The sequence below is a fragment of the Nicotiana tomentosiformis genome, chromosome 1 (assembly GCF_000390325.3).
Source record: "Nicotiana tomentosiformis chromosome 1, ASM39032v3, whole genome shotgun sequence".
NCBI classification, from domain to species: domain Eukaryota; kingdom Viridiplantae; phylum Streptophyta; class Magnoliopsida; order Solanales; family Solanaceae; genus Nicotiana; species Nicotiana tomentosiformis.
In genome coordinates this window covers 144301956-144328712 of record NC_090812.1, presented here as the reverse complement: position 1 = coordinate 144328712, position 26757 = coordinate 144301956, and the positions used below count along the sequence as shown (strand labels likewise).

The window sequence follows — 26757 nt, the reverse complement described above, 5'->3', positions numbered from 1 at the left end:
GTCCAGAGCTGACCTCGTCCTACCACAACGACCGAGATCAGGAGCTTCTTGGGGTTAGCAAGTTATTATCGTCGGTCCGTGGATGGCTTCTCATCTATTATGACGCCTTTGACTAGATTGACCAAGAAGGGTGTTCCGTTCCGATGGTCCAATGATTGCAAGGCGAGCTTTCAGAAGCTTAAGACCGCATTGACTACAACACCAGTGTTAGTGTTGCTCTCTGGTTTAGGGATGTAAAATGTGTATTGCGATGCTTCACGTGTCGGACTAGGTTGTGTATTGATATAGGAGGGGAGAGTTAATGCATATGCTTCATGTCAGTTTAAGCCCCACGAGAAGAATTACGGCGTACATGATTTGGCGTTGGCCGCGATAGTTCATGCTCTCAAGATCTTGAGGAATTATTTTTATGGGCTGTCCTGTGAGGTTTACACTGATCATCGCAGCTTGCAACATATGTTCAAAATGAGGGATCTCAATTTGAGGCATCACAGGTGGCTTGAGTTACTAAAGGACTATGATATTACCATCCTCCATCATCCGGGCAAGGTGAATATCGTTGCAGATGCCTTGAGCAGAAAGGCAAAGAGTATGGGTAGCTTGACATTCATTTTAGCGGAGGAGAGGCCATTTGCTTTAAACATTCAGTCCTTGGCTAACCGACTTGTGAGGCTGGATATTTCAGAGCCCAGTCGAGTTCTTGCATGCATTGTGGACCGGTCTTCATTACTTGAGCGGATCAAGGCTCGTCAGTACGATGATCTGCACTTGTTGGTTCTAAAGGAGACACTACTACAGGGTGGTGCCAAGGAGGTTACTATCCGTGAGTATGGTGTTCTTCGGCTCCAGGGTCGCCTATGTGTTCCTAATGTTGATGGATTGAGGGAGAAGATTCTACATGAGGCACACAGTTCTCGGTATTCTATTGACCCGGGTGTTATGAAGATCTATCGCGACCTGAGACAGCATTATTGGTGGCGGCGGATGAAGAAGGACATAGTTGTCACGCCCCAAAATCCACTAGTCGTGATGGCACCTAACCCACCCCGCTAGGTAAGACAATTAACCACTAACCAATTCCAATAAGAATTAATAAAGCGATTAAGTAAAGAAATATATTAATCTTATACATTCTCCAAGGACTGGTAGTACAAATCATGAGCTTCTAAGATTTGAATTTACAAAGTTGGTGTGAAATAAAATACATCTGTTTAAAATATACATGAACAAATTAATAATTCTAAAGCTACCAAGAACAAGGTAGATGTGACTATATCGCAGGTACATCTTCAATGCTAGCTCCCGCCATGCACAACAACATCAACATCCAAAATCTGCACGCAAGGTGCGAAGTATAGTATGAGTACAACCGACCCCATGTACTCAATAAGTAACAAATCTAACCTTAGGTTGAAAGTAGTGAGGAGCTTGTAGCAAGGTCAGAGTCCACACCAATATCTAGTAACATCTCATAACAATCTAATTAAAGCAGCACAGAGAATAACTCAATAATAAAATGCTCAGCTCGTTCACAATTCCGGAAAAATAAATATTTTCTTTTCAAGTATAATAGTAAAACTCAATTCTTTTCACTGAAATCACCGACATATGAGTAAGTCTGAAAAACTGTGATTTTTTCCAAAAACTTTCTTCCACAATAGGAAATTTCATTTTCAAATGGCATGAGGAAAGTACATATATATATATATATATATATATATATATATATATATATATATATATATATATATATATATATATATATATATATGCCTACATGTCAATGTGCATGCCAATGCAATACAACATAGTTATAAAACCATATGCATACTCTCAGAGTATCAATTCACTCAGTCCTCCCAATCACTCAATCCTCACAGTCACTCATGCCTCACAGTCACTTAATCCTCCCAAATCACTCGGCACTAGCGCTCGACACTCGCGCTCAGTAGGTACCTACGCTTACTAGGGGTGTATACAGACTCCGGAGGGGCTCATTTAGCCCAAGCGCTATAACAAGACAATCATGGCATAAATCAATAAAACATGTTGCGACGTGCAGCTCGATCCCATAAACATCCTCACCATCAGGCCCTTGGCCTCACTCATCCATCAATCTCTCCAGTCTCTCAGGCTCAAAATGTCATGAAAATCAGCCCAAAATGATGATATGATGTATCAATAAATAAAAATAGAGACTGAGATATGATTTGCAATGAATGAACATGACTGAGTATGAAAATTATAATGTAAGCAAATAACTCAACAACAACAACAATAATAATGACCTCAGTGGGGCACATTAGGATAAGCATATAGTCAAGTCGTGGTTTCTAACATGAATCACAACTCTATAACTCTAGTACGTAGAGATTTATGATTACAGATAAGTTCAGGTAACTACACAGTACCACAGAAATAACGAAGTCATGGTTCACACAGTGCACACCCACACGCCTGTCACATAGCATGTGCGTCACCTCAACACCAAATACATAACACGTATAATCAGGTTTCATACCCTCAGCTCCAAGATTAGAAGAGTTACTTACCTCGAACAAGCCAAATCCAATACCGAGCAAGCTGTATAATACTCCAGAAATTTCATTTCGCACGTATCAACCTCTAAACGGCTCAAATCCTGATGATTTCCTTGAAAATCCCTCGATAATAAGATAGCCACAAATCGAGCTTTCTTAATTCAGCTCTTTAGTGATATTAAAAACCCTCACTACTCTTACAACTTCAATCTACATCAACATAATTCAATTGGACCAATATTAATAAATAATTTCCAGATTTTTGGTCATTCAGACATTTTAACAAATACTTAGTAGGCTTCCAATCATAATACCATAAGTTCTAATACTTAATTCATACTCATATTCCCATAACCTTTGTACACTGCTGATAATAAAAGAAACACACAGAAATTTCATGACTCCTTATCAGATTAACAAGTCATGGAGCTCTCTCGCCCCAACCAGAACCATAATCACTTTCTAAGCCAACTTTTAATATTATCATCCTGAATATACAGTAATCAAACCTGATAGTGCCCATTCTAGGTCCAATGACCTTATATTATTAAACAAAACTATCCAACAGACACGCGACATCAATATAACTCAAGCCATAACTGTGCAATTTGTGTACCCAAATATGGGAAATGTCTCAAGGATGAGAACCGTATTGCAAGTTTAACAAGAACCACCACAACCGCAATGTGACAACCAACTCCTCAAATTTTGTGAAGAGGATAACCGTAGGTATATGTGCCCAATTGTAGAGGAAGGAAATTAATGAATCAGATAAATTATCATAGAAATAAAATTCTCACACACATAACGGACAACTTACGTGCCAATAATATAAATGGCCTGGCATGGTCACATGCCTCCAGTCCCAGCATATCGTACATGAGCAATTAAACAAGTACACATGTATATGATAATGAAATAAGATTCTGATACTCCTGGACTGGTATAAATAACACGCCATAGTGTAAGCATGTGCAAAGTCTCCTATCACACTTCAAATCGGCAAGTTAATGCACAAATAGTAACTACCCCATATTCAGGGAATTAGCCACTTTGTAACCTCAAATGTATCCCAGATAGTTCTCAACAAAGGTACGAACATGAGAAATATTATAAGTTTATGCTTAACAGTCAACTCTAGGTATATCATAACCTAAGCATTCTTTCGAGTATGAATACTTGCTTTGATGCCCGCACATGGGCTCAAACCTCACATATATGCGCACTCATAGCGCGTAGCTATCACAAACAATTAGCGCAACTAGTGCCTCCACCGAGTTTAATTAAAATACTCACCTCAAATAGGTCGCAACCCTGAAACAATATGCTTCTGAGAACTCCCAGTCTCCAGATTCATAGAATGCATAAATCACAGTAACCGATCCCTACTCCAGCAGTAGAATGACTAACACATCTTTCATGCATGATCATCCTACGAGGAATACTTCTAGAATTCTCCCGTGCCACATAGCAAAAATTTGATTATCAACAGTATATCAACCGGGTGAGTACCGCAATACTAATGAACATCTGTAAGTCAAACATAATGCACCTTCTTAAAATGCGCACCCTTCTCATGAATTACTAAGCAATTATAACATTCATCTAATTATCTGAAACTGGCCATGTTGTGCAAAATTCATGGCCTCCCCTTCAAAACTGAGTTGCCACCTTGTACATGTAAATCTTAATCTCACAGGACGCACCACCTCTATTAGGCCATCATACGAAACATACAAGAATCTCATAATCAACTTTGGGTCACCAGCAAATTACATACCCAGTTAGTTAGAAACAGTCCATTTGCTCCCATCCAATTGGAAATAACAATACACAACACGTTCCTCACACAAATAAAAAATATCCGGCTCAAACCATGGTAGAAACTATCAAGAACACTTTGAAATCTATTTGCACATAACCAAGCTATCAAAATTGAATTGCTCTAACTCGACCAAGCCACGTAGTTTACCAAACCCAAGAATATTGTTACCAAGATATCTGTAGAGCCTCACCACATAATAATTACCCTCATAAATACCACAACCGAGACACCCACTCTGAAAAGAACCTTATGTGGACTTAAAACTGTTCTTTTATCTTTCTTATACTAGAATGTAGAATCTATAGTTATATAGAATTACCGCAAGTCCCCGCACCATTAAATCTAAATCTCAGATTCTATCCATACACAAATCCGGAAAATTTCTTGATTGCTATACATAAATCTCAAACCCATTAGAACCTTCTTGGGAGTCACCCACTTTGCTCAAATCTAAATTACACCGCCCAAACAAGTTGAAATATATGTGCCCTATTAGCACACCAATATTCAAAGAGGTAACCCTACATTAACACCACCTATCAAATTCATACTCCATGCGCACTACATTCTTCACAAATAATAACTCACTCATCCCATGATTTTCATATACTCAAAAAGCGCAATATAACCCGTATTTAGGAATTTCAGTACTCGAGCCATCCTCGATCTCAACCTCTGCAAGTCATAATTAATCCACAAGTATGCCTCAAACCAAAACTAAAATTTAACATATAACCATAAAATTGAATTGTCAATAGCAGGCTCCCCGACTTGGCTCAAAGCCATAAATTAAAACACATGATAACCCACAATACCCATACCGTATTACTGCCAAGATACTACAGTCAGTTCAACGAAAATTCTTCTCAAGCTCATACAACGCCAACCATAAAAATATCCCAAATCATCCGCTAAGCTCGCATTCATTCTCTTGACACTCAAGTCGACTTTCTCAGCCAGATTCAAATTCAAATCTCAACACATACGCCCCACTGGCAGAAAAGAAACTCTTCCCTCACATTAAAAGGAAAACACCTATGTAGATTACTCCGCAGGGGATAACCCACCTGCTTAGCCTCAAATTGGTATCTTGTTATACCCTTTCGCAGTTACTATAACTATGGAATCACTTAATCTTTTTGAGTCCAAACTTATTAACCAGACATAAGAATTTAATTTGTCCCAAAATTTAACAACGTAAAAGATCCTTTAAAACATTAATACTCGAGACTATACGTTACATCAAAACGAAAATCAAACACCCAATGGCCTTTTCTTTATATTTCAAGGAAACACTTTTCGTCACATTCAAATCATCTTAACACATCCCGCAGATACATCATACTCATCACAAGGCCATTCCACCACTCATCGAGCCACAAATTCTACTCGTAGGGACATTACCACACGTATGAGTCCAAATATACAAGTTATAACTGAAGCTACCGAGCTTAAGCTGCGGTCTAACCATGGCCTCAAGTCCTCCAGACTGGCCCATCACCAAAATACAGAATACACATCTCAAACCTCATTTATAGAATCATAAGTCGGCGATACACAACTGATACCGAGCGCTCATGAAAGCGTGAAAGGAATTCAAAGAGTTATATTTCAAGATAAATCAATTCCGCACGATAAGGAAAGAAAGATGGAAAATTATCCTAAATTCCCTGTAGCCTCTCGAAGATAAGTATGGACGTCATCATACTGATCCGCAAGACTCTACTAGACACTTGCTTGTGACTTGTAGAACCTATGAACTTATGAACCTAGAGCTCTGATACTAACTTGTCACAACCCAAAATCCACTAGTCGTGATGGCATCTAACCCAACCCTCTAGGTAATCCAATTAACCACTAACCAATTCTAATAACAATTAATAAAGCGATTAAGTAAAGAAATATCTGAATCTTATACATTCCCCAAGGACTAGTAGTACAAATCATGAGCTTCTAAGATTTACAAAGTTGGTGTGAAATAAAATACATCATCTGTTTGAAATATACATGAACATATTAATAATTATAAAGCTACCAAGAATAAGAGGCAGTTGTGACTAGATCGCATGCACATCTTCAATGCTAGTTCCTGCCATGCACAACAACATCAGCATCCAAAATATGCACGCAAGGTGCAGAAGTGTAGTATAAGTACGACCGGCCCCATATACTCAATAAGTAACAACCCTAACCTTAAGTTGAAAGTAGTGACGAGCTTGTAGCAAGGTCAGAGTCCACACCAATATCCAGTAACATCTCATAACAATATAATTAAAGCAGCACAAAGAATAACTCAATAAGAGAATGCTCAGCTCGTTCACAGTTCGGAAAAATAAACATTTTCTTTTCAAGTATAATAGTAAAACTCAATTATTTTCACTGAAATCACCAACATATGAGTAAGTCTGAAAAACTGTGATTTTTCCCAAAAACTTTCTTCCACAATAGGAAATTTCATTTTCAAATGGCATGAGGAAAGTACATCTATATGCCTACATGTCAATGTGCATGCCAATGCAATACAATATAGTTATAAAACCATATACATACTCTCAGATTATCAATTCACTCAGCCCTCCCAGTCATTCAATCCTCATAGTCACTCATGCCTCACAGTCACCCATTCCTCACTGTCACTCATGCCTCACAGTTACTTAATCCTCCCAAATCACTCAGCACTCGCACTCAGTAGGTACCTGCGCTCACTGGGGGGGTGTACAGACTCTGGAGGGGCTCCTTCAACCCAAGCGCTATGACAAGCCAATCATGGCATAAATCAATAAAACATGATGCGACGTGCAGCCCGATCCCATAAACATCCTCACCATCAGGCCCTCAGCCTCACTCAGTCATCAATCTCTCTAGTCTCTCGGGCTCAATATGTCATGAAAATCAGTCCAAAAATGATGATATGATGTATCAATAAATAACAACAGAGACTAAAATATGATATGCAATGAATGAACATGACTGAGTATGAAATTTGCAATGTAAGCAAATAACTCAACCACAGTAATGACCTCAATGGGTCCCATCACGATAAGCATATAGTCCAGACATGGTTTCTAACGTGAATCACAACTCGATAACTCTAGTACGTAGAGATTCATGATTACAGATAAGTTCAGGTAGCTACACAGTACTATAGAAATAACGGAGTCACAGTTCACACGGTGCACGCCCACACGCCCGTCACCTAGCATGTGCGTCACCTCAACACCAAACACATAACACGTATAATCAGGGGTCATACCCTCATCTCCAATATTAGAAGAGTTACTTACCTTGAACAAGCCAAATCCAATACCGAGCAAGATGTACAATACTCTGGAAATTCCATTCTGCGCGTATCAACCTCCGAACGGTTCAAATTCCGATGATTTCCTTGAAAATCCCTCGATAATAAGATCGCCACAAATCGAGCTTTCTTAATTCAGCTCTTTAGTGATATTAAAAACCCTCACTACTCTTACAACTTCAATCTACATCAACATAATTCAATTGGACCAATATTAGTAAATAATTTCCAGATTTTTGGTCATTTAGATATTTTAACAAACAACTAGTAGGCATGAATCTCTACATATATTAACCATAGAATTCATTCATCCAACTACTACCATTTACCAATAATTTATCCCACCATCATTCTTAAACAATTCATAACTTCCAACATCACATACATGACCATCCATCCACAACCAACCAATAAATCAAATAATCACCTTTCAATCTCTACAATGGTTATGTATTTAAATTGGGAACATATGGCTTCCAATCACAATACCATAAGTTCTAATACTTAATTCATACTCATATTCTCACAATATATCCATACATGTAAGTCTAAGGGTGTAGGATTACCTTTTGGAAAAAATCTTGCAAAACCCCCCTTTAAGTTCTTGAAGAAATTTGTTGAAGATCTAAGTATTTTATGTGTAAATTTCATCAATACTAGTGTAGAAATGATGGAATTTCACATCAAGATAATGGGGATTTCCTACCTTAAAGAAGAGGGGACTTGGTGGTCTTGAGAGAGTGGAGAAGAGCTCCAAAATCTGTCCAAGTGAAAATTGGGAAAATGAGCCCCGAATTGGCTTAAAAAGAGCTGGAGCTGGGGGCGCGTCTACTCTAGCGAAGTGTGCCTCACTTCGCTGTCCACTGCAGGCACAAGATCCGTGTCTGGTCTGGCGAAGAGAGCTTTGCTTTGCTGTCCGCCAAATTAACTAGGTGGTATAACTTTAGTAATTTGATCATAACGTTTAGTAGGAATATCCAAATTTTGAACGATTTGATGCGTTAGAAACTAGACTCAAAGGGCTACACTCTAGGTGCAAAATTTATGGAAAGTATCTTTACATTATGAGAGTTATATCAATTCAAAAGTAGGTGTTGTGCATATTAAGACACCTTTTCCACTTAATATTTCCAACTTTCGCCAATTAGTGCTGAAACCTTCTAGACTTATCCAAATGCAAATCCGGGCATACACCCAAGTCCAAAATAACCATCCTGCCCTAACAGAACCATAAAGATTCTGACCCGAGGTCGAATACTAAAAAGTTAAATTTGGTCAACTCTTTCGACTTAAGGCTTCCAACATGGAATTTATTCTTTCGAACATGTTTCGAAACACCTGAAAATAAAAACGATGATTCATACATGTCATAATACATCATATGAAGCTATTCAAGATTTTAAATAGTTGGAAGGAGCGTAAATGTTCAAAACAACAAATCAGATCGTTACAATAGTTGAGTATGTAACGAGATGCCTAAATTGTCAACATGTTAAGTATGAGCACCAGTAGCCAGGTGGCCTACTTCAGTAGATGTCTATACCGGAGTGGATATGGGAGCGCATCACTATAGATTTCATAGTCGGGTTTCCACGGACGTTGAGGAAATTAGATGCCATTTGGGTCATTGTCGACATGTTGACCAAGTTGGCACACTTTATTCCATTGATGACTACGTACTCATCAGAGAGGTTGGATCGGATTTACATTGAGGAGATTGCCCAGTTGCAAGGTGTGCCTGTTTCCATCATTTCAAATAAAGGCCCTCAGTTTACTTCGCATTTCTAGAGAGCAAAACAGAGGGAGTTGGGTACTCGGGGTAGAGCTCAGCACGTCCCTTCATCTGCATACTGACGGGTAGTCAGAGCAGACAATTCCGATTCTGGAGGATATGCTCAAAGCATGTGATTAACTTCAGAGGGCAGTGGTATCGATTCTTGCCTTTTGCCGAGTTTGTTAAAACAACGGGTATCGGTCCAGCATTGAGATGGCTCAATTTGAGGCTTTATATGGTTGGTGATGTCGTTCGCCCATCAGATGGTTTGAGCCTGATGAGGCTAGGTTATATGGAATTGACTCGATGAAGGATGTCTTGGAGAAGGTAAAGTTGATTCGGGTGCGACTTCGCACAACACAGTTAAGACAGAAGAGTTACGCAGATCAGAAGACACGTGATTTGTCATTTATGGTGGGCGAGACGGTCCTCTTGAAAGTCTCGCCGATGAAGGGAATCATGAGGTTCGGGAAGAAGGGCAAGTTTAGCCCAAGGTTTATTGGCCCATTGGAGGTGTTGAGGCGAGTTGGGGAGGTTTCTTATGAGCTTGATTTGCCTCCCAGTCTATCGGGAGTTCATCCAGTCTTCTACATGTCTATGCTCCAAAAATATCATGCCGACAGGTCGCATGTGTTAGACTATAGCACGGTTCAGCTAGATGAGAGCTTTGTAATGTGGAGGAGCCAGTTGCCATTATTGACAGGTGTCGTACCCCTTTTTCTCTCGAAAGTAGGTTTCGGCATGTGACAACTATTTTAAACGGGTACTACAAGAAAAGAGTTTCCACCTAACGGTTTAAGGTGCGTTAGGGCCCTACTTGCAAATAACTTTGTTTAACTAGTCTACGTCATCAAAGATCGGGTAAGGGCTCAAATTACCTCAAAGAGAAGGTGTAAGGCACTCTTCGAGGTTCATAACTATGGGTTGCGGCCAAAGTTTACGCTATGTGGGATTATCGAATTACCATTGTCCTATGTGATCGTGTAAGCGAGGGAAGATGGGGAATTTAAAAGTTCTACTATGATGTAATTAAGTATAAAGAGAATTGCACAAAATTAGGTTGTATATAAATAATTAGTACAAGTCTTGAGAGGTTACATAATACAACTTAATTGTTCTAAATTCAAGAGACGAAGTGCGAACAATAAACGTATAAAGGAGGGAGGGTCCTAAGTTTTTAGCCTAAAGGATTACCCCGTGCAACATAAATAATACTTCGCAACTCCCTTGGGGTAGGGGTTGCTCATATTATTCAGCAAGCACAGACTATCATCTCCTGCTACCCTATTACTATGTTAAAGTTATTTACCTAAAGCGCTCTAATTCAATTCTAGATCGTGTCATTTGCCTGCACTACCCGTCCCATACCTATGATCCATGAGGCTTTGTACCTACTATTTGGGTGGCTCTAGACTTTACTTAGGATACTCAAAAATGACAAAACTAAGCGCACATTCAAAACATAAAGAGCTACACATAAAGGTAATAGGCGTCCTAAGTTAACCTCCACACATAAGCAACAAATGCATGTGGGCAGATTCTTATATTAGGCAGTCAACAGTTCCTGAATTAAGATGCATTAGAGTCGTTAAGTCCTATTGGCATGGATTCTATGTGATTCTGATTGCAAGCATCCTACATGCAGGGTTGTTGGTTTAGACTAATGAATTTGTAGATTAAAAGTATTACAAACCCTATAGACATGATCTTTAAATTGTTTGCGCAACGAGTCAGTAAAACAGTTCGAGAATTCAGAATAACCAACGTTGATTTTATAGATAGGCTTTCAAGGCGAGTAACAGTATCTTACAGGCAAGATTTCTAACAGTTGGCATTTGAACTTGATTTTATCACATTTATCCCTATAGGCATGTAATCTAGGCGGGGCAGTATAATGAAAGCAACAAAAGCAGTCGATTGATTAATTAAAATACTATAGTCATGATATCTAGATGAGCATTAGTGAAGGCATGTATTATTGCATCCTATAAGCATGTTGTCTAATAATTAAATAAATAGTTATTGGTGTTTGATTCCTATAGGCATGTTGTCTAATAGCGCACAATAGCAGACATGGGAACATGCACAACATTTACTCAAACTAACATGCTTTTGGGTAGTGTACAAGTATTAGTCAAATTAAGTGGAGTGTATGATTCCCTACGGGCATGATTCTTATGTATAGCATGTCGAGCTAGGGGTGGGCGCCGGTGCGGTTTGCAAGAAGTTCGGTTCGGTTTGCTCAATGTTTGGTTATTGATTTTGTGCACCGACAACCAAACCAATATAACTTCGGTTGGTTCAGTGTTTGAAACTACGGTTCAGCTGGTTTTCAATTTTTTGTTCGGTCGGTTATTGTCCTAGTTTATCAACATTAAGCATAAATTAATTACCATATGTCATGGGCAGAATGTAGATTAATATTCGATTTTTTGAACTATTTATGCATCACGTAGTGTACGTAGCATCAAATGTCAGAAAAGGTCCTCGTAATAACTCTTCAGTAGAACTATTTTTGCATTTTTGCTTATTGTTAGACCTTGTCTTCACTCAATTATCCAAACAAGGCGCCAAAGATTTGCGTGAAACAAAATTCATTACAACTTTCTTATTGGATTCTGAAAGACCCATCTTCCATGTAGATTAGGAACAGCTTCATACAACTTCATTTGTTCCTTGGTAAGCAAATGACATAAACATCATGTGTGTGTTTGGGTAAGAAAGCAAATAGAATTTCTCGGTTTTTCGGTTAACCGAACAATCGAGGCACTAAAATCGTAAACCGCACCGAACACCGAAACATAATAATTTTTAAACCGTACACCGATCGAATAACCTATTAAACCGAAACCGAACAACAGAAAGTTATGGTTCGGCCGATTTTTTGATTCAACCAGTATTATGCTCACCGCTATGTCGAGCAAACAACAAACAATGCAATTAAATCCTAAGGATAGGTTTTCTACCCGTTTATGTAAGAATAGAATATACCCGTTTCTCCAATTTCACTAACCCCTCAATTGTTTGTTTACAAATTATTACAGACCCAAATAATGAGTACAAGTACAAATATTACACAAAGAACAATTGCAAGCCTAAGAACAGGCCCAAACGAAACCCAATACTGATTGGGCCATCAACAACCTCACTATTCACACAACCAGAAGACCCAAATCCGAGGCTTAGCAGAACAATAGAGTATGCCTGAATCCGAAACTCAGGCCCAATAACATATATGGCCCAATACCGGGCATAGGATACATGACTTACTAAAACCAACTGATGCCAGACTTAACCACGCAAGTGACAACTACTTAGGGAATTAATTAAATAGTTTTTTCACACTTAAATTCTTAATGTTATAATTAACAGCAGTTCTAACCAAGACATATAGACAGGATCACATAAAGCTTTGGAAAATACACAAGACATAGATAAGGTGGGCTCATGTTAGGTTTCAAAGTGACAAGATCGAACATCATAAGCTAGCAAACTACTTTAAATAGAGTTTCAAAGCAAAGCATAGCCCAGAATTAGTCTAAAGGACTTCAGACAATTATCATGAGAATCTAGCAAAGTCATAGACATGAACAAGTAGGTGGCAGTTTTCACATGAAGGTTTTTAACATGAGAGCCTAATGAGAATGTGATCATAAACAACATAACAACAAGCTAGTGGGCATAGTTTACAATAGTTGGGAAACATGTAACATGAGACTTAACATATTGAGTATCAATCATGTCACACCTCTTTTTACCCCAAAACGATATGTATGTCATGGATTGTTGTGGGTTAAAGAGTTTTTCCAACTGAAGTGACATATTTAAAATAGGGATTATTTTAATGTTTAGAGACGCCACTTGGAATTGATTTTTAGTGTTCCAAGTCACATTTTATTTGAATCTCTGTTCAAATGAAGATTTGACTCTTTTATTATTGGTATGCGAAAACAGAATCCGGATAAGGAATTCTGTTGACCAGGGAGAAGGTGTAAGGCATTCCCCGAGCCCGGTGGTTCTAGCACGGTCGCTTTGTTGACTATGACTTGGCTTAAATTAATTTTGGACAAACTGTGATTTATAAAATTTTTATGTTTTACCAACCCGCTTTTATTTCTTGATCATTTAGAATTATTAAAGAATAGTTTTGGATAATATTACATTGTCATAACCACGCTACCAAGTGAATGTGTGATTTAAACAAAATTTATTAATTTATCATAATCGCGCTTCACAAGCGAATCCGAAATCATGACAATCAATTATTTGTAGTGCTTTTACTTTTGAAAAAAAAAATACTACATTCAAAGAAATTAATTAAATATCAAATATCGCGCTACGCAAGCGAATTCGTGATTTTAGTAAGGGATTAATTAAATTAGAAATTAATTAAAATTATTGGATAAGGCAGGAGATTATTGTTTTAAAAAATATTAAACATCACTTTATGCAAACGAGTATGTGAATGGAAAAGTTAAAACACGCATACTAGTTGTCTAACGTTTAAAAATAAGTTATCAAAAGATTATTTAAAAGAAGTTCAGTTTTATTGGATCTTGTTGGAAGTAAACTGATTTTTAATCAATTGGGTCAGCTAATGGTTATCTCAAAAATGGGCCAGCTGAAATACTCAATTGTTATTACACGATATATGGGCTTTACTAGCCGACGGACTGCTGAGGTTTATTTGGCCCACTTCCTTTTTTATGTTGATTTTTAGTAACACGAAACCAATTATTTTGAGGCCTACATCCGGGTTAGCTAATAAACGAATGGTCCACATTTCTACAATTTTAATAGATAACTAATACTTACTATTAAACTAAAGAAGAACTTTAGAAAATAACTAATTAAATATATAAATAAAACACAAACGAGCAGTCAACAAAAAAAAATACAAAATAATAATAATTTTAGACTAATAATATATGGATAGTTCTCCTTTTACTTAACAACTTGTTACTGCCCAAATCAAACCACCCCAAACTCATTTGCTAAAAGAGAAAATGCATATACACTTGCTAAGATTATATACTTGACTAACCTATTAAAGTTAATTAAAATTGGAGACCAAAATAGTTTACTCCAACAACCGAAAGTCGAACTTAATGAACTATGCTAAAATCTATCAACCTTCAAACACCTCTCTTTTTAAAACATGTTCACTCTAACCAATTCAACTTGAACATTGGTTATCAATTTTCGTTTAGCTCTAGTATCCGAACAGTGATGGCATGAGCCTCCCAGAAACATAAAAGTAGTATATGCTTATATACCCCTCCTCTTTCAAGAATCAAACAAAGTAATCATGTTAAAACCATAATGGCTAGCCTATGATCTTTTCCGTGACTAGAATGGATTAACAGAGTGCTTTAACTAAGATTTAAGTAAAAATAGAACTTCAAGCTATCAATTACATATTCACATGCTTGAGCCATACATAAGAACGTTAAAGCACTTAAACAAGCTCATAAAATGAATTCAACTCTATTCCGGCAGTCCAAACAGGTTCAAATCTTGATTTATTGCTATGAAAATCTGAATTACAAAGGTTCAAAGGTTACCTGAATAGCATAAATACGATACAACAGTGAAAAATGGCAGAAAAATAGCAGCAAAAATGAGTAAAGACGGCAGCGAAATGAACCCAGAATAAACCTAAGAACTCAATAACTTCTAGTGAAAGAAGAACCAAGAACTAGCTTCAAGAACCTTTATTTTTTTTTTTGAAGTGTTCTCTCTCAAAAAAAACTCACTCTAAAAACTTTTAAGTTTTAGCTTACTATTGGATGTTTTAGCTGTTGATTTTTTCTCTCAAGTTTTTTTTTGCTGTAAGAGATTATGGCTAAGTGTTTTTTATATAAGTGAGAGAGAGTGGGAGTTATTAAAGAGGAAGAATAGAGTGTGAGTTGTTAAAGAAAAAGAGTGGAGAGTGTGAGAGAATAATTGTGTTGGTGGTAAGATGTGTGCTAAGTGACGTGAGTGAATTGAGGAAAAGGGGTATTGGTGAAATGAGTGAGATATAATTTTCTTAAGTAATAATTATAAAAGGTGAAATAAGAGCTAAAATATGTAGATTAAACTTAAAATATATTTACATACTAAAAAGTGATAAAAAAATTCAAGTATGGTCAAAAATTAGGTGCTCACAAATCATAGTACAAAGGTTCAAAAACAATACCAGAACTCATGATAGGTAAAAATATATCAACTCTAGATTAACAAGACATGTAGACACTAGGTCTTAACCACATATAAGAGAAGAGGCTAGATATTGAATCTCATTCTAGAAGTCTTAGGCAATATTAAAGAGCACAAGATTGAACAAATTAAGGAGCACACGTTAAGTAGTAGGAAAACTTGGTTAGCTAACAATAAGATCAAGAATTAACTCTAGGAAAGCATTAAGTTATACATGAGTGATTCAACAAGAAGTAGAACACATTCTGGGCGTGAATTGGTTTATCACAAGAATCCATCACAAGGCAGAAGATGAACTCACGACAAGTAGCAGATATAAGCATTCAGACATACACAAACACACTAGGCAAGGCATGTTTTAAAAAAGCTAGAATTAGGGTTAGAATTTCGACAAGCTCAAATACGAGAATAATCTTAGAGAAAATAGGGCTGCAAATAGAGATGACATAGTAGCATATTGATTCACAAAGGTTTCAATAATATAGATATAAACAGCATGAACACAAACGAATAGAGAATGAATCTGCAAGGTCCAAAGGCACTTACCAGTTACAAATTAACGGACAAGTAAGTAAGAAGAACAATTTCTAGCAATACTTTAATCATCAATAGCAAAAGAACAGCAAAATCCCCAAAATCTCAGTGCGTCAGAGTTCCCAAGGGTTTCAAGTGAACCCCGGGCAGTGCTCGCACTGAGAAAAGAGAAACAATCGAATTCTCGTGGCCTTGGCTTTCAGCCGACCAAGGTCTCAAGTTTAGAATAGTAGAATGAGTGAGAGTGAGAGAGTAATAGTAGTAGTTCAGTAATAATTGTTATGACTTGAGGGGAACGGGAAAAGGGGGCATATAGTAGTAGAAATTGAACGAACAAACAAGAAAATATAATCAATCAACACAAATAAGGATAGAGAAATATGCAAAAATCAATTCAGAATCAATTTAGGAGAAAATAGGGTAAACCCTAGTTCTATATGGAGAACAAAATAGTCGAAGAATCTCACTGAATCAGATCCATATAACCTTTCTATGGATGCATACAAACGAAATATCATCCAAATCTTGAAGATCTGGAGGCGATTGTACTTGATTCAAGACCTGGTACTTGCCAGAGATAGGCAAGTACTAGGTGATACCATAATCGTATAAGTAACGAAGATATCGAGCATATATGGAAGGAAAATCACGGAGATATTCCATATTAGAGTGGGAGTTGGAGAGGATAGGAGAGGCGACTGCTAGGGTTTCTCAAAAGAGAGAAGGGGAGAGTTGAGAGTGTCTGGGGGAGGCGGTTCGGAGAGAAATGGTGTTAGGGTTTGGGTTTGGTTAATTAAAGAGGGGAGATGGAATATGGGCCGTTAATCTCTGAGATCAATGGCTAAGATGAAAGAAAGAATGGAGCAGGTCGTTCAAAACGGGTCACGACCGGGTTAAATGAAGAGGACGTTTGGTTTGGGCTGCTGAAATGTTAAATGGAGATGGGCCAAATGTTTTGGGCCTGATTTTGGTCCGAAATTAGCCCTATATTGGGTTATAAATTTAATATACGAAAATTGTTAAAAATAATTTATAAAAAGTAAGTAATAAATATTAAAAATATTACTTATGCAGTAAAATCATTGAAAATAATAGCTTAACATTATAAAATTATAAAAATACTATTTTAGCATAACTAATGTAATAAATATAATTATGTATAGAATATAGGCTATTATTGCAAAAATTGTATAAATAGCTAAAAATAAAAATATAATTATATGAAATGAAGTGAAAATGTCATAAAACACACATGTGGGTATAAATAATAAAATTTGATGATTATGTCATCACAAAATACTTTAATAGGATAATTAATAAATATTTGAACAATTTAAATGCAAGAAAATTAATTTTTAAAGTTTTAAAAATTATTAAAAATTATAAAAAATACTTATACGACTCTTGTAAATTGGGTAATAATGCAAAATAATATTTTAAAAGTATATATAATATTTTATAAAATATGAGGACAATACTGGGTATCAATAGCTGCCCCTCTTTACTCGGGAATGATGAAAGAGTTGTCGGATAAAGAAAATGATGATCAATTTTGTCCGAAATGAGTGAGGATGATGTGTTTTTGAAAAAATGGAGACCAAACCCTGGTTCTTGAGTATCTTACATATCCCTGGTATTACAGAAATCAGGTCGCGTGTAGTTTTGGATCCAACGACGAATGAAATCGATGGAGTTGTTATAAGGATGGTTATGTGTTTCGAGGAAAGATCTTCTGTATAGGACGGTGTCATGAGTAACAGATAATTTTTCCTGAGCTATGAATGTGAATTTGAACGTTACGGATATTCGAGATAAGCGTTGGAGTGGTTAAGGGACAAAGAGTAAACAATTGTTGATTATCAGTTACTTTTGAGATAATCAAAGGATGTGAGCATTGTGAACGGAAATCGGAGCGAGAATTGCTCCCGTTTGTAGAACAGTTACCTACTGAGTTACCTACAAAACTTAAAACACGATGCACTCGAATATATAGGGTTATTGCGGAAATTTAAACATGATGTGAATTCTCATCGGACCATAAGAGTTACCTTTGGACGATGAGGATGATGTCCTGAGACCATGACGTCATGGGCTATGAAGCGTATAATAAGGGATTCACATGTCATGATGGTGTCCTCGGGCACTAAGTATTGTGTCACCGGACTATGACGCCTTTGAATAATGATATGCAGTTTCGAGAGATCCTCAGGCCATGGCATGAGGTCTTCGGGCTGTGAGGATGATTCCTTCAGACTATGATGCCTTCGGACAATGTGGCGATGTTCAACCCATGAAATGCAAAGATGCGGTGATATCTATCATTTGATAGAGGGAACATGTGATGCTTATTTATATGCGAGAACGAGACAAGACATCGCTTAGCCTTGTATGTGATGAGGGCAGTGCTTAGCCCTATGTAGAGGAAGGTAACGTTTAGCCTTATGCAATAGTGGAGGCAATGCTTATCCTTATGCAAATGTAAGAGAGACAGTTCTTAGTCTCATGCAAAGAATGACAATGTTTAGCCTTATGCAATAGTGAAGGCATTGCTTAGTCTCATGCAATGTAATGGAGACAGTGCTTAGTTTCATACAAAGAAAGGTAGTGTTTAGCCTTATACAATAATGGAGACAGTGCTTATCCTCATGCAATATAATGGAGACAATGCTTAGTTTCATACAAAAAAAGGCAATGTTTAGCCTTATGTAACAGTGGAGGCAGTGCTTAGCCTCATGCAATGAAAATGAGACAATGTTTAATCTCATGCAGAGAAAGACATCGTTTAGCCTTATGAAATAGTGGAGCCAGTGCTTAGCCTCATGCAATGTAATGGAGACAATGTTTAGTCCCATACAGAGAAATGAAGTGGTTAGCCTTATTCAATAAGAGAGGCAATGCTTAGCCTCATGCAATGTAATGGAAACAATGTTTAGTCTCATGCAGAGAAAGGAAACATTTAGCCTTATGCAATAACAGAGGCAATGGTTAGCCTCATAAATGAGGGCAGTGTTTAGCCCTATGCAAAGAATAAGGGCAGTACTTAGCCCTATGCATAGAAAGGCAGTTCTTAGCGTTATGTGATGATGAGGGCAGTGCTTAGCCCTATGCAAAGAGGGCAACGATTAAATGTGAGAGGGAAAATGGTCCTTAGCTTGACGCTTTTGTTCTTGGTAACTTCCGTCAGTGGAGTTAGCATTCTTGTTATGTATTTGTGGACATGTTTGTCATGTCTGTTATGACTGCATCCAAAGAAAAATCGTGAGTTTTTTTGGGGGAAGGCTGGTCCGTGCTTTTGATTCCTCATTTCGTCTTTGCTACTTTTCTTGATGTCTTGTTCGAGTCACCCTAGGTAACATCCGGCTACTACAAAAAATGAAATTTTTGAAAATATGCATTTGTGATAAATTATTTGTAAAAAATGCAGCTGTTCAAAATATGTGATGATGCATAAAACAAATACTTTTTGTCGAATCGGAGATTGTGACACGTTTCGAGGCATTACAACCTTCTCAACTCGGAATTTTGATGACCCTCCTCAAAATTCTGCCCTAGTTCATATACATACTTCCAACAATACACTTCTTTGTGATCCTTGACGTAATGAGATCGACGACACTAGAAATCTCACCCCAGTTCCTGACCATAGAGGGGGCTACATATGTATCCCTCTTAAGCAGGAATCAGGTCTAGCATAGTTCTGGTTATATTAAAGAAAGCGCATAATCTTAAACATAATATCTCTTGACTTCGTCTGAATAGATAGGTTTTGGCCATATATCTCTATCCATCTCTGCAAGTATAAGTACTCTTCCTGTCATCACTCGGTGAACCATGTAAGGGCCTTGCCAGTTAGGTGAGAATTTCCCTTTTGCCTCGTCCTGATGTGGGAAGATCTGTTTCAATACCAATTGCTCGGGTGTGAATTGCCTTGATCTAACCTTTTTTGTTGAAATCTCTTGCCATTCTATTCTGGTAGAGTTGGTCGTGACACACTGCGTTCATCCTCTTACCGTCATGGGAGCCAGTTGGTCATACCGGCTCAGTATCCATTTCGATCGCTGAACTCGGGCTCCTATATGATTTTTAGGTAGGGAATATCTACCTCGGTATGTATAACAACTTCAGTACCGTAGACCAGTAGATAGGGGATTGCCCTAGTTGATGTACGAAATATGGTGCGGTACCCGAGCAAAGAAAATGGTAGCTTCTCATGCCATTGCTTGTAGTTGTCCACCATCTTCCTTAATATTTTCTTTATGTTCTTGTTGGCGGCTTCCATGACTCCATTCATCTACAGCCTATATGTTGTATAATTTCGGTGCTTGATCTTGAATTTTTCACACATGGCTTTCATTAGATCCCTGTTGAGATTGGCGACATTGTCGGTAATTGATGGTAGGTTATAATCTCGTGTTTTAGTCACTTATTGCACTTTGATTTACTGCACTTTTATTGTGTTTGAGCTTTAATCGCTAATGTTTTGTACTTATTGCGTGTTTATGTCTTGTAGGAGTGATTCTGAGTGATGTAGATGTTATGGAATGAATTCGAGTGATTTTGATCTTTGAAGTCTGAGTAGAAGCCAAAAGGATCAAGCAGGTATCGTGTTCGGAGGTCGAGGACTAAGTCTGGACGTCAAAAAGCAAGGAAAAATTTGTACTATGAGAAACCTCCACAGCAGCGGTGCGCCGCGCTTGTACAAAATTCTGGTTGCCTATCAGAACTAGCTCTCAGGATTTCCCCACTAATGCCCCACATGGTGCGTCGCCCCATGCGGCGTGCCTGTGCAAAATTTACAGAGTAATTGTCCTATTTCGCGTAGTAAAAGGTAATTTCATTTGGGCCCGATTCTACTTAGTATAAATACATGGAAAGTGTTATTTTCTAGACTTTTGACACATATTCGACCTAAGGAGGCTAAGGATGAGTTGGAAGAACACAAGGATTTCATCATTCCTTCCTCACTCAAGACCGGAGTTTGGATCGAATTTATGTTTTCCTATACTTTAACTTTATTTGTGATGAATTGCTCCATATATATGGAGTATTTCTCTTTATGGTTTGATGGATTTGGTGTATTGATGATTGTTTGTGGATTATAACTCTAGTTTTTATGTATTGAAGCGTTTTTGGATGATTTAATTATCGCATCTATATTCACTTGTTCATTTAATCGAGAGAGGCATAACTTGTGATATCTTTGCATTACATTGTTGGTTAAGTTCATTAATTCTTCTTAGTGATCGAAAGAGGCTATTTGAATCATTGATTAAACATAGTAGGAGGATAATCGAGAGAGGTTCTCCTAAAGACCAATCCACTACGCATTCTTGCATATCTTCAAGGGTTTAATTGGTTCATCTTGTGAAGTTAAGACTTAATCGCGAGAGGAGTTTTGTTGAACGTTTGAACTAATAATTGAGTGAATTTAAGAGACTCACTTGAACATTAGAAGTGAATTATCAGGAGTTAGATCCCGAACAATTATCTTGCACCTACCCTATCAACCCATATTTTATCCCACTAATAACTTCCCTGCTTACCTTTTTTCGATTGTCATTAGTCAATAGATTTAACTTCTTAGTTAATTTTAGTTGGACGTCTTATAATCTCAATTATTGATCATCTTGGATAGCAACCAAGCTAGAAACTACAAGAACACTATTAAAATTCAATCCTTGTAGATACGATATTATACTATCCTATATTTGATTAGCGAGCATAATTTAGGTGTGTGTTTCGAGCTCGTCAGTAATGATTGACTCAGGTACTCCGATTACGAGCAACTCCTAAACGTTCATGTCGATGGCCAATCTGATTCCCAAGATGCAAGCCTTGTATTCTGCCATATTATTGACACACGGGAACCTGAGCTTCACGGATACTAGATAATGTTGATCGATTTCTAATACTAAAATAACTCTGATTCCCACTCCCTTAAAGTTTGTTGCTCCATAAAAAAACATCCTCCAACCATCATATGTTTCGGCAATATCTTCCCCCACAAATGACACTTCCTCATCGGGAAAATACATCTTTAATGGTTTTTATTCTATATCTACGGTGTTCTCTGCCAGGCGATCGGCCAATGCTTTCCCCTTGATCTCATTCTGAGTCACATAGATGATGTCGAACTCACTTAGCAATATCTGTCACTTTGCTAACTTACCCATAGGCATGGATTTTTAAAAGATGTATTTTAGCGGATCCATTCTCGATATGAGGTATATAGCGTATGCACAGAAATAATGTCTCAACTTCTGGGCTATCCATGTCAAAGCACAACATGTGCGTTCCAACAGAGAGTACTGAGCTTTGTAAGGTGTGAACTTCTTACTCGGATAATATATCGCCTGCTCTTTTTTCTCAGTTTCATCATATTGCCCCAGGATGCAACCAAAAGCTCCATCCAGCACGGACAGATACAACAACAAAGGTTTCCTGTCTTTGACGAGACTAGCACAAGTGGCTTAGACAAGTATTCCTTAATTTTGTCGAAATTCTTTTGACATTCTTCGGTCCATCTCGTCGCAACATCTTTCCTCAGCATTTTGAAGATTGACTCACATATCACCGTTGACTGTGCTATAAAATGGCTGATATAATTGAGGCATCCTAGAAAACTCATCACATCCTTCTTTTTCTTTGGCAGTGGAAAGACCTGAATAACTTTGATTTTTTTCGGGTCTAGCTCAATAATGCGGCGGCAGACGATGAAACCCAGAAACTTTCCAGCAGGGACTCTGAAAGCATATTTTGCACGATTTAGCTTCAGGTTTTACTTTCGAAGCCGGTCGAAAAACTTCCTCAGGTGTGCTCTGTGATTCGAACTTCTCTTAGATTTGATGATCATGTCATCCACGTACACTTCTATTTCTTTGTGTATCATGTCGTGGAAAAGAGTTGTCATGGCCCTCATATATGTAGCCCCAACATTCTTCAAACCAAATGGCATCATTTTGTAACAATATATCCCCCATGGCACGATGAAGGCTGTCTTTTCGATATTTTCTTCATCCATCCAAATCTGGCGGTATCCTGCGAAGCAATTCACAAAGGATTGGAGTTCATGCTTAGCGCAGTTGTCGATCAGTATGTGTATGTTGGGCAATGGGAAATCATCCTTAGGACTTGCTCTGTTCAGATTCGATAGTCAACACACACTTTGACTTTCCCATCCTTCTTTGGAACTAGCACAATGTTGGCTAGCCAGGTTGGGTACTCGACCACTCGAAGCACCTCGGCTTTGATTTGCTTGGTAACCTCTTCCTTAATCTTCAGACTCATATCTGGCTTGAATTTCCTAAGCTTCTGTTTTATCGGCAGACATATAGGGTTAGTAGGTAGCTTGTGCGCCACTATGATATGCTTAATACAGTCATGTTGTCGTAGGACCATGCGAAAATATTCTCATATTCCTTTAGAAACCTTATATACTCTTCCTTATCTAACGACGATAGATGGATGCCTATGCGAGTTTCTTTGACTGTTTCAGAATCCCCTAAGTTAACTGTCAGTTTCTCCAAATTGGACTTTGGTTTGTTCTCAAAATTCTCTACCTCTGAAAATTTCCTCAGGTGTTATATTATCTTCCAAATCTTCTGAATCACTTTCCTTATTTTGTGTTGTCTCATTACTTGTCACAGTCGTAGGTTCATTAATAATTACACTGAAAAAGAATGTAGAAAGGTAATAATAAATAAACGAAAAACAATAATGCATTAATAAAACTTAAAATTGTCAACAAGTACGACTCGATGGCTTGAGTAATTATTTCAAAATAAAACACTGAAAATGTCTTAAATTCCCAAAAATAATTTGAAAATAAATCATGCTAATTCTGCCAAGGCTACCAAGGTACTTGGCGAGCCCGGGATGGTACAATAGTCCAGTTCTTGAGAACGGCTCCTTCTCCCACTATCTGAATGGTAAGGTCTTCCTCCTCCTCCTCTAATATTGCACTGCAGTCCATATCTTCCTCGTCCAAAAACAACTTCCTCATACCGGCCAGAACCTCGTCTTCCTCGGATCCCCAAATCACATCAGTCTGGCGGAACGTCTAGTGCAGCGGTGGTATGGATTGTACCAATGGATAGTAAGAGTCACGCCACAGCGGTGTCCAATCCTGGTATTCTTGCACGGTATATTCATACCCGAGACCAAAGGTTGTTCCATGATATTGTGGTTGTATCGGTTCCGTGATCCCTTGAAGTTTTAGGCCAATACCCTTGCCTGGTTCATACCCCAACTACATCAGTATGCTTTCTATCTTATTGTTCACCATCGGCATTTCTCAATTGCGTTTACTCGCTCAATGTGGTGGTATGTTTCCTCTCCCAATTTTCTCTTATTCTCGATAACTGGTACAGTCTGGTTGGTGTAGATAGGGTTACTTCCATCTCTATGAATAATCACCTCTTGATGATTCCACTCGAACTTCATAACCTGGTGCAAAGTAGAAGTGGCTTCCCTAACTGCGTGTATCCATGGTCATCCCAATAACAAGTTGTAGGTGGAGGATATGTTTAGCACTTGGAATTCGACATCGAATCAGGTCTGACCCATCTGTAGATCAAGGTTGATTTATTCGATAGTGTCTCTTTGAGGTTCATTGAATGCCTTCACATTCATGCTTCCCATATGTATCTCATGCAAGCCTTTACCCAGGTTTTTCAGAGTAGTCAAGGGGCATATGTTCGGGCTCGAACACCCATCTATCATAACTCTGGAAATGAACTTGTCTTCATATTCCACAATGATGTGCAATGATTTGTTGTGACTTAACCCTTCCGGTGGTAGTTCAACTTTATAGAAAGTAATCTTGTTGTTCTCCAGTACCTATCTTACCATATTGGCCATCTCCCCACTAGTGATACCAGTAGGCACATAAGCTTCACTTAACACCTTCATCAAGGCATTCTTGTGCGCATTTTAATTTTGCAACATCGATAAGATGGATATCTGGGCGAGAGTCTTATTCAAGTGATCAACAATAGAGTATTCCTTCGCATGTACCTTCCTCCAAATATCATTAATGCCTATCTCCACGACAGGTGGCTTAGTTATGGTCTCTTAGCTTGTTCCTCCAAGATTCTCAGGTGTATAAACTCTTCCAGTTATGGTCATTCCTTGCGCAACACCTGTCTCTTCCATCTTAGCTTTTCCTTTTCTTCTCGCCTCCGCCACATACTCCCATGGGACAACATCAGACTTATAGGATGGTGTTGGAGCTACCATCACAGTTAAAGGCGTAGCTACCTCGACCTCAAATGGTGTCTGGGTTTGCACCACAATCGGCGAGACAGTGATAGGAGATGTTTTAAGATCATCCCCTTCTCGAATAAGTCAAAGTTTGGTCATAGCTTTGGGTAGTTTTGGAGGGCGGGAGGAGGTGAATGGTAATATGCAGGTTGGGTATTATAGGTATGGTAGGTGGTGGCAGGGTATTGGTATTTTGGAGGTGAGGGTTGATATGTGGGTAGAGGTGTTTGGTATGTAAGGGAAGACTTAGGGCCTTGGGCTGCCATCACAGCGCCCACTTCTTTCTTCTTCGAGATACCTCCTGATTACAAGGATTTATTGGTGGCTTGCAGTGCCTCGAAATTGGTCACCATTCCGCTCTCGGTCCCTTCTTCTATCCTTTCCCCTAACTTGATGATGTCTGAGAACTTGTGATTCTTTATAACCATCAATCTTTCATAATACTGCGGATCCTGAGCTTTGACAAAGAACTTGTTTGTTTGTTCTTCTTCAAGTGGTAGCCTCACCTTGGCGGCCTCAGATCTCCAACGTATCATACACGTAAAAGGTTTCTGTCGGCTTCTTCTTAAGGTTCTGGATATAGAAAATGTTTGGCGCATTCTCTGTGTTGAACCTGAATCTATCCATAAAATCAGATATCATGCTCACCCAATTTTCCCATTTCTTCTGATTCTGGCTGATATACCAAGATAGTGCATCTCCTATAAGACTTCTCATGAACAGTTCATGAGGATTTGTTCATTCTTTTTCACTCCCATAAGCCTGTCACAGTAAGTTTCAAATGCGCCTTAGGATCACCGGTGCCATGAAACATCTCAAACTTGGGAGGTTTGTAACCCTCCGGCAGTTCTACATCTGGCTGGATACACAAGTCTTCGTAGTTCAAATCTTCAACATCCTTCCCGCCTTTAACACTCTGGACTCTCTCTGTTAGTTTCTTGAGTTCCTCCGACATGTTTCAGATGAGGAGGTCCTTCTCGGTTGGTTCATGTATGTATAGGATTTGTTGCGGGGTATGGGGTAAGGTTTCCACATATATCGTATTGCCTTGGTGAGTTCCTGGAATTTGGGTATATGGGTGATCATTGATCAAAGTTGGAGGGTGATCAGGGGTGAGTTGTGGTACATTTTGAGGAGTGTGATAAGTGGTAGTTTGTGGATATTGGGTTGGATAATGGTGGTGTTATTGATGGGTTTGCACTGATGGCAGGTTAAGGTTTTGAGGAGGCGTGGGATTGAGATATTGGTGTGTTGCGGGAGGGTTTTGTGGAGCTATAGGTGGTGGATTTTGTGTTTGGGTGTTTTACAATTGTGTTTATTTCTG

General features: G+C 38.2%; 1 protein-coding gene across 1 annotated transcript; it reads left to right on the top strand.

Annotated features, from left to right (window-relative positions):
* The first annotated feature begins 465 nt into the window (after positions 1 to 465).
* LOC138910786 (uncharacterized) lies at positions 466 to 26126 on the top strand. The gene is made up of 2 exons (XM_070202006.1): positions 466 to 917; positions 25928 to 26126. Exons 1-2 carry the CDS (start codon positions 466 to 468, stop codon positions 26124 to 26126), a joined length of 651 nt encoding a protein of 216 aa, XP_070058107.1.
* Positions 26127 to 26757: the final 631 nt, after the last annotated feature.

Excerpts from the sequence above, each read along its gene's own strand:
- LOC138910786 (XM_070202006.1), top strand. The coding sequence starts at position 466 with ATGAGGGATCTCAATTTGAGGCATCACAGGTGGCTTGAGTTACTAAAG. Across the intron at positions 918-25,927 it reads CATGAGGCACACAGTTCTCG|TGGTAGCCTCACCTTGGCGG; the intron begins GTATTCTATTGA and ends TTCTTCTTCAAG.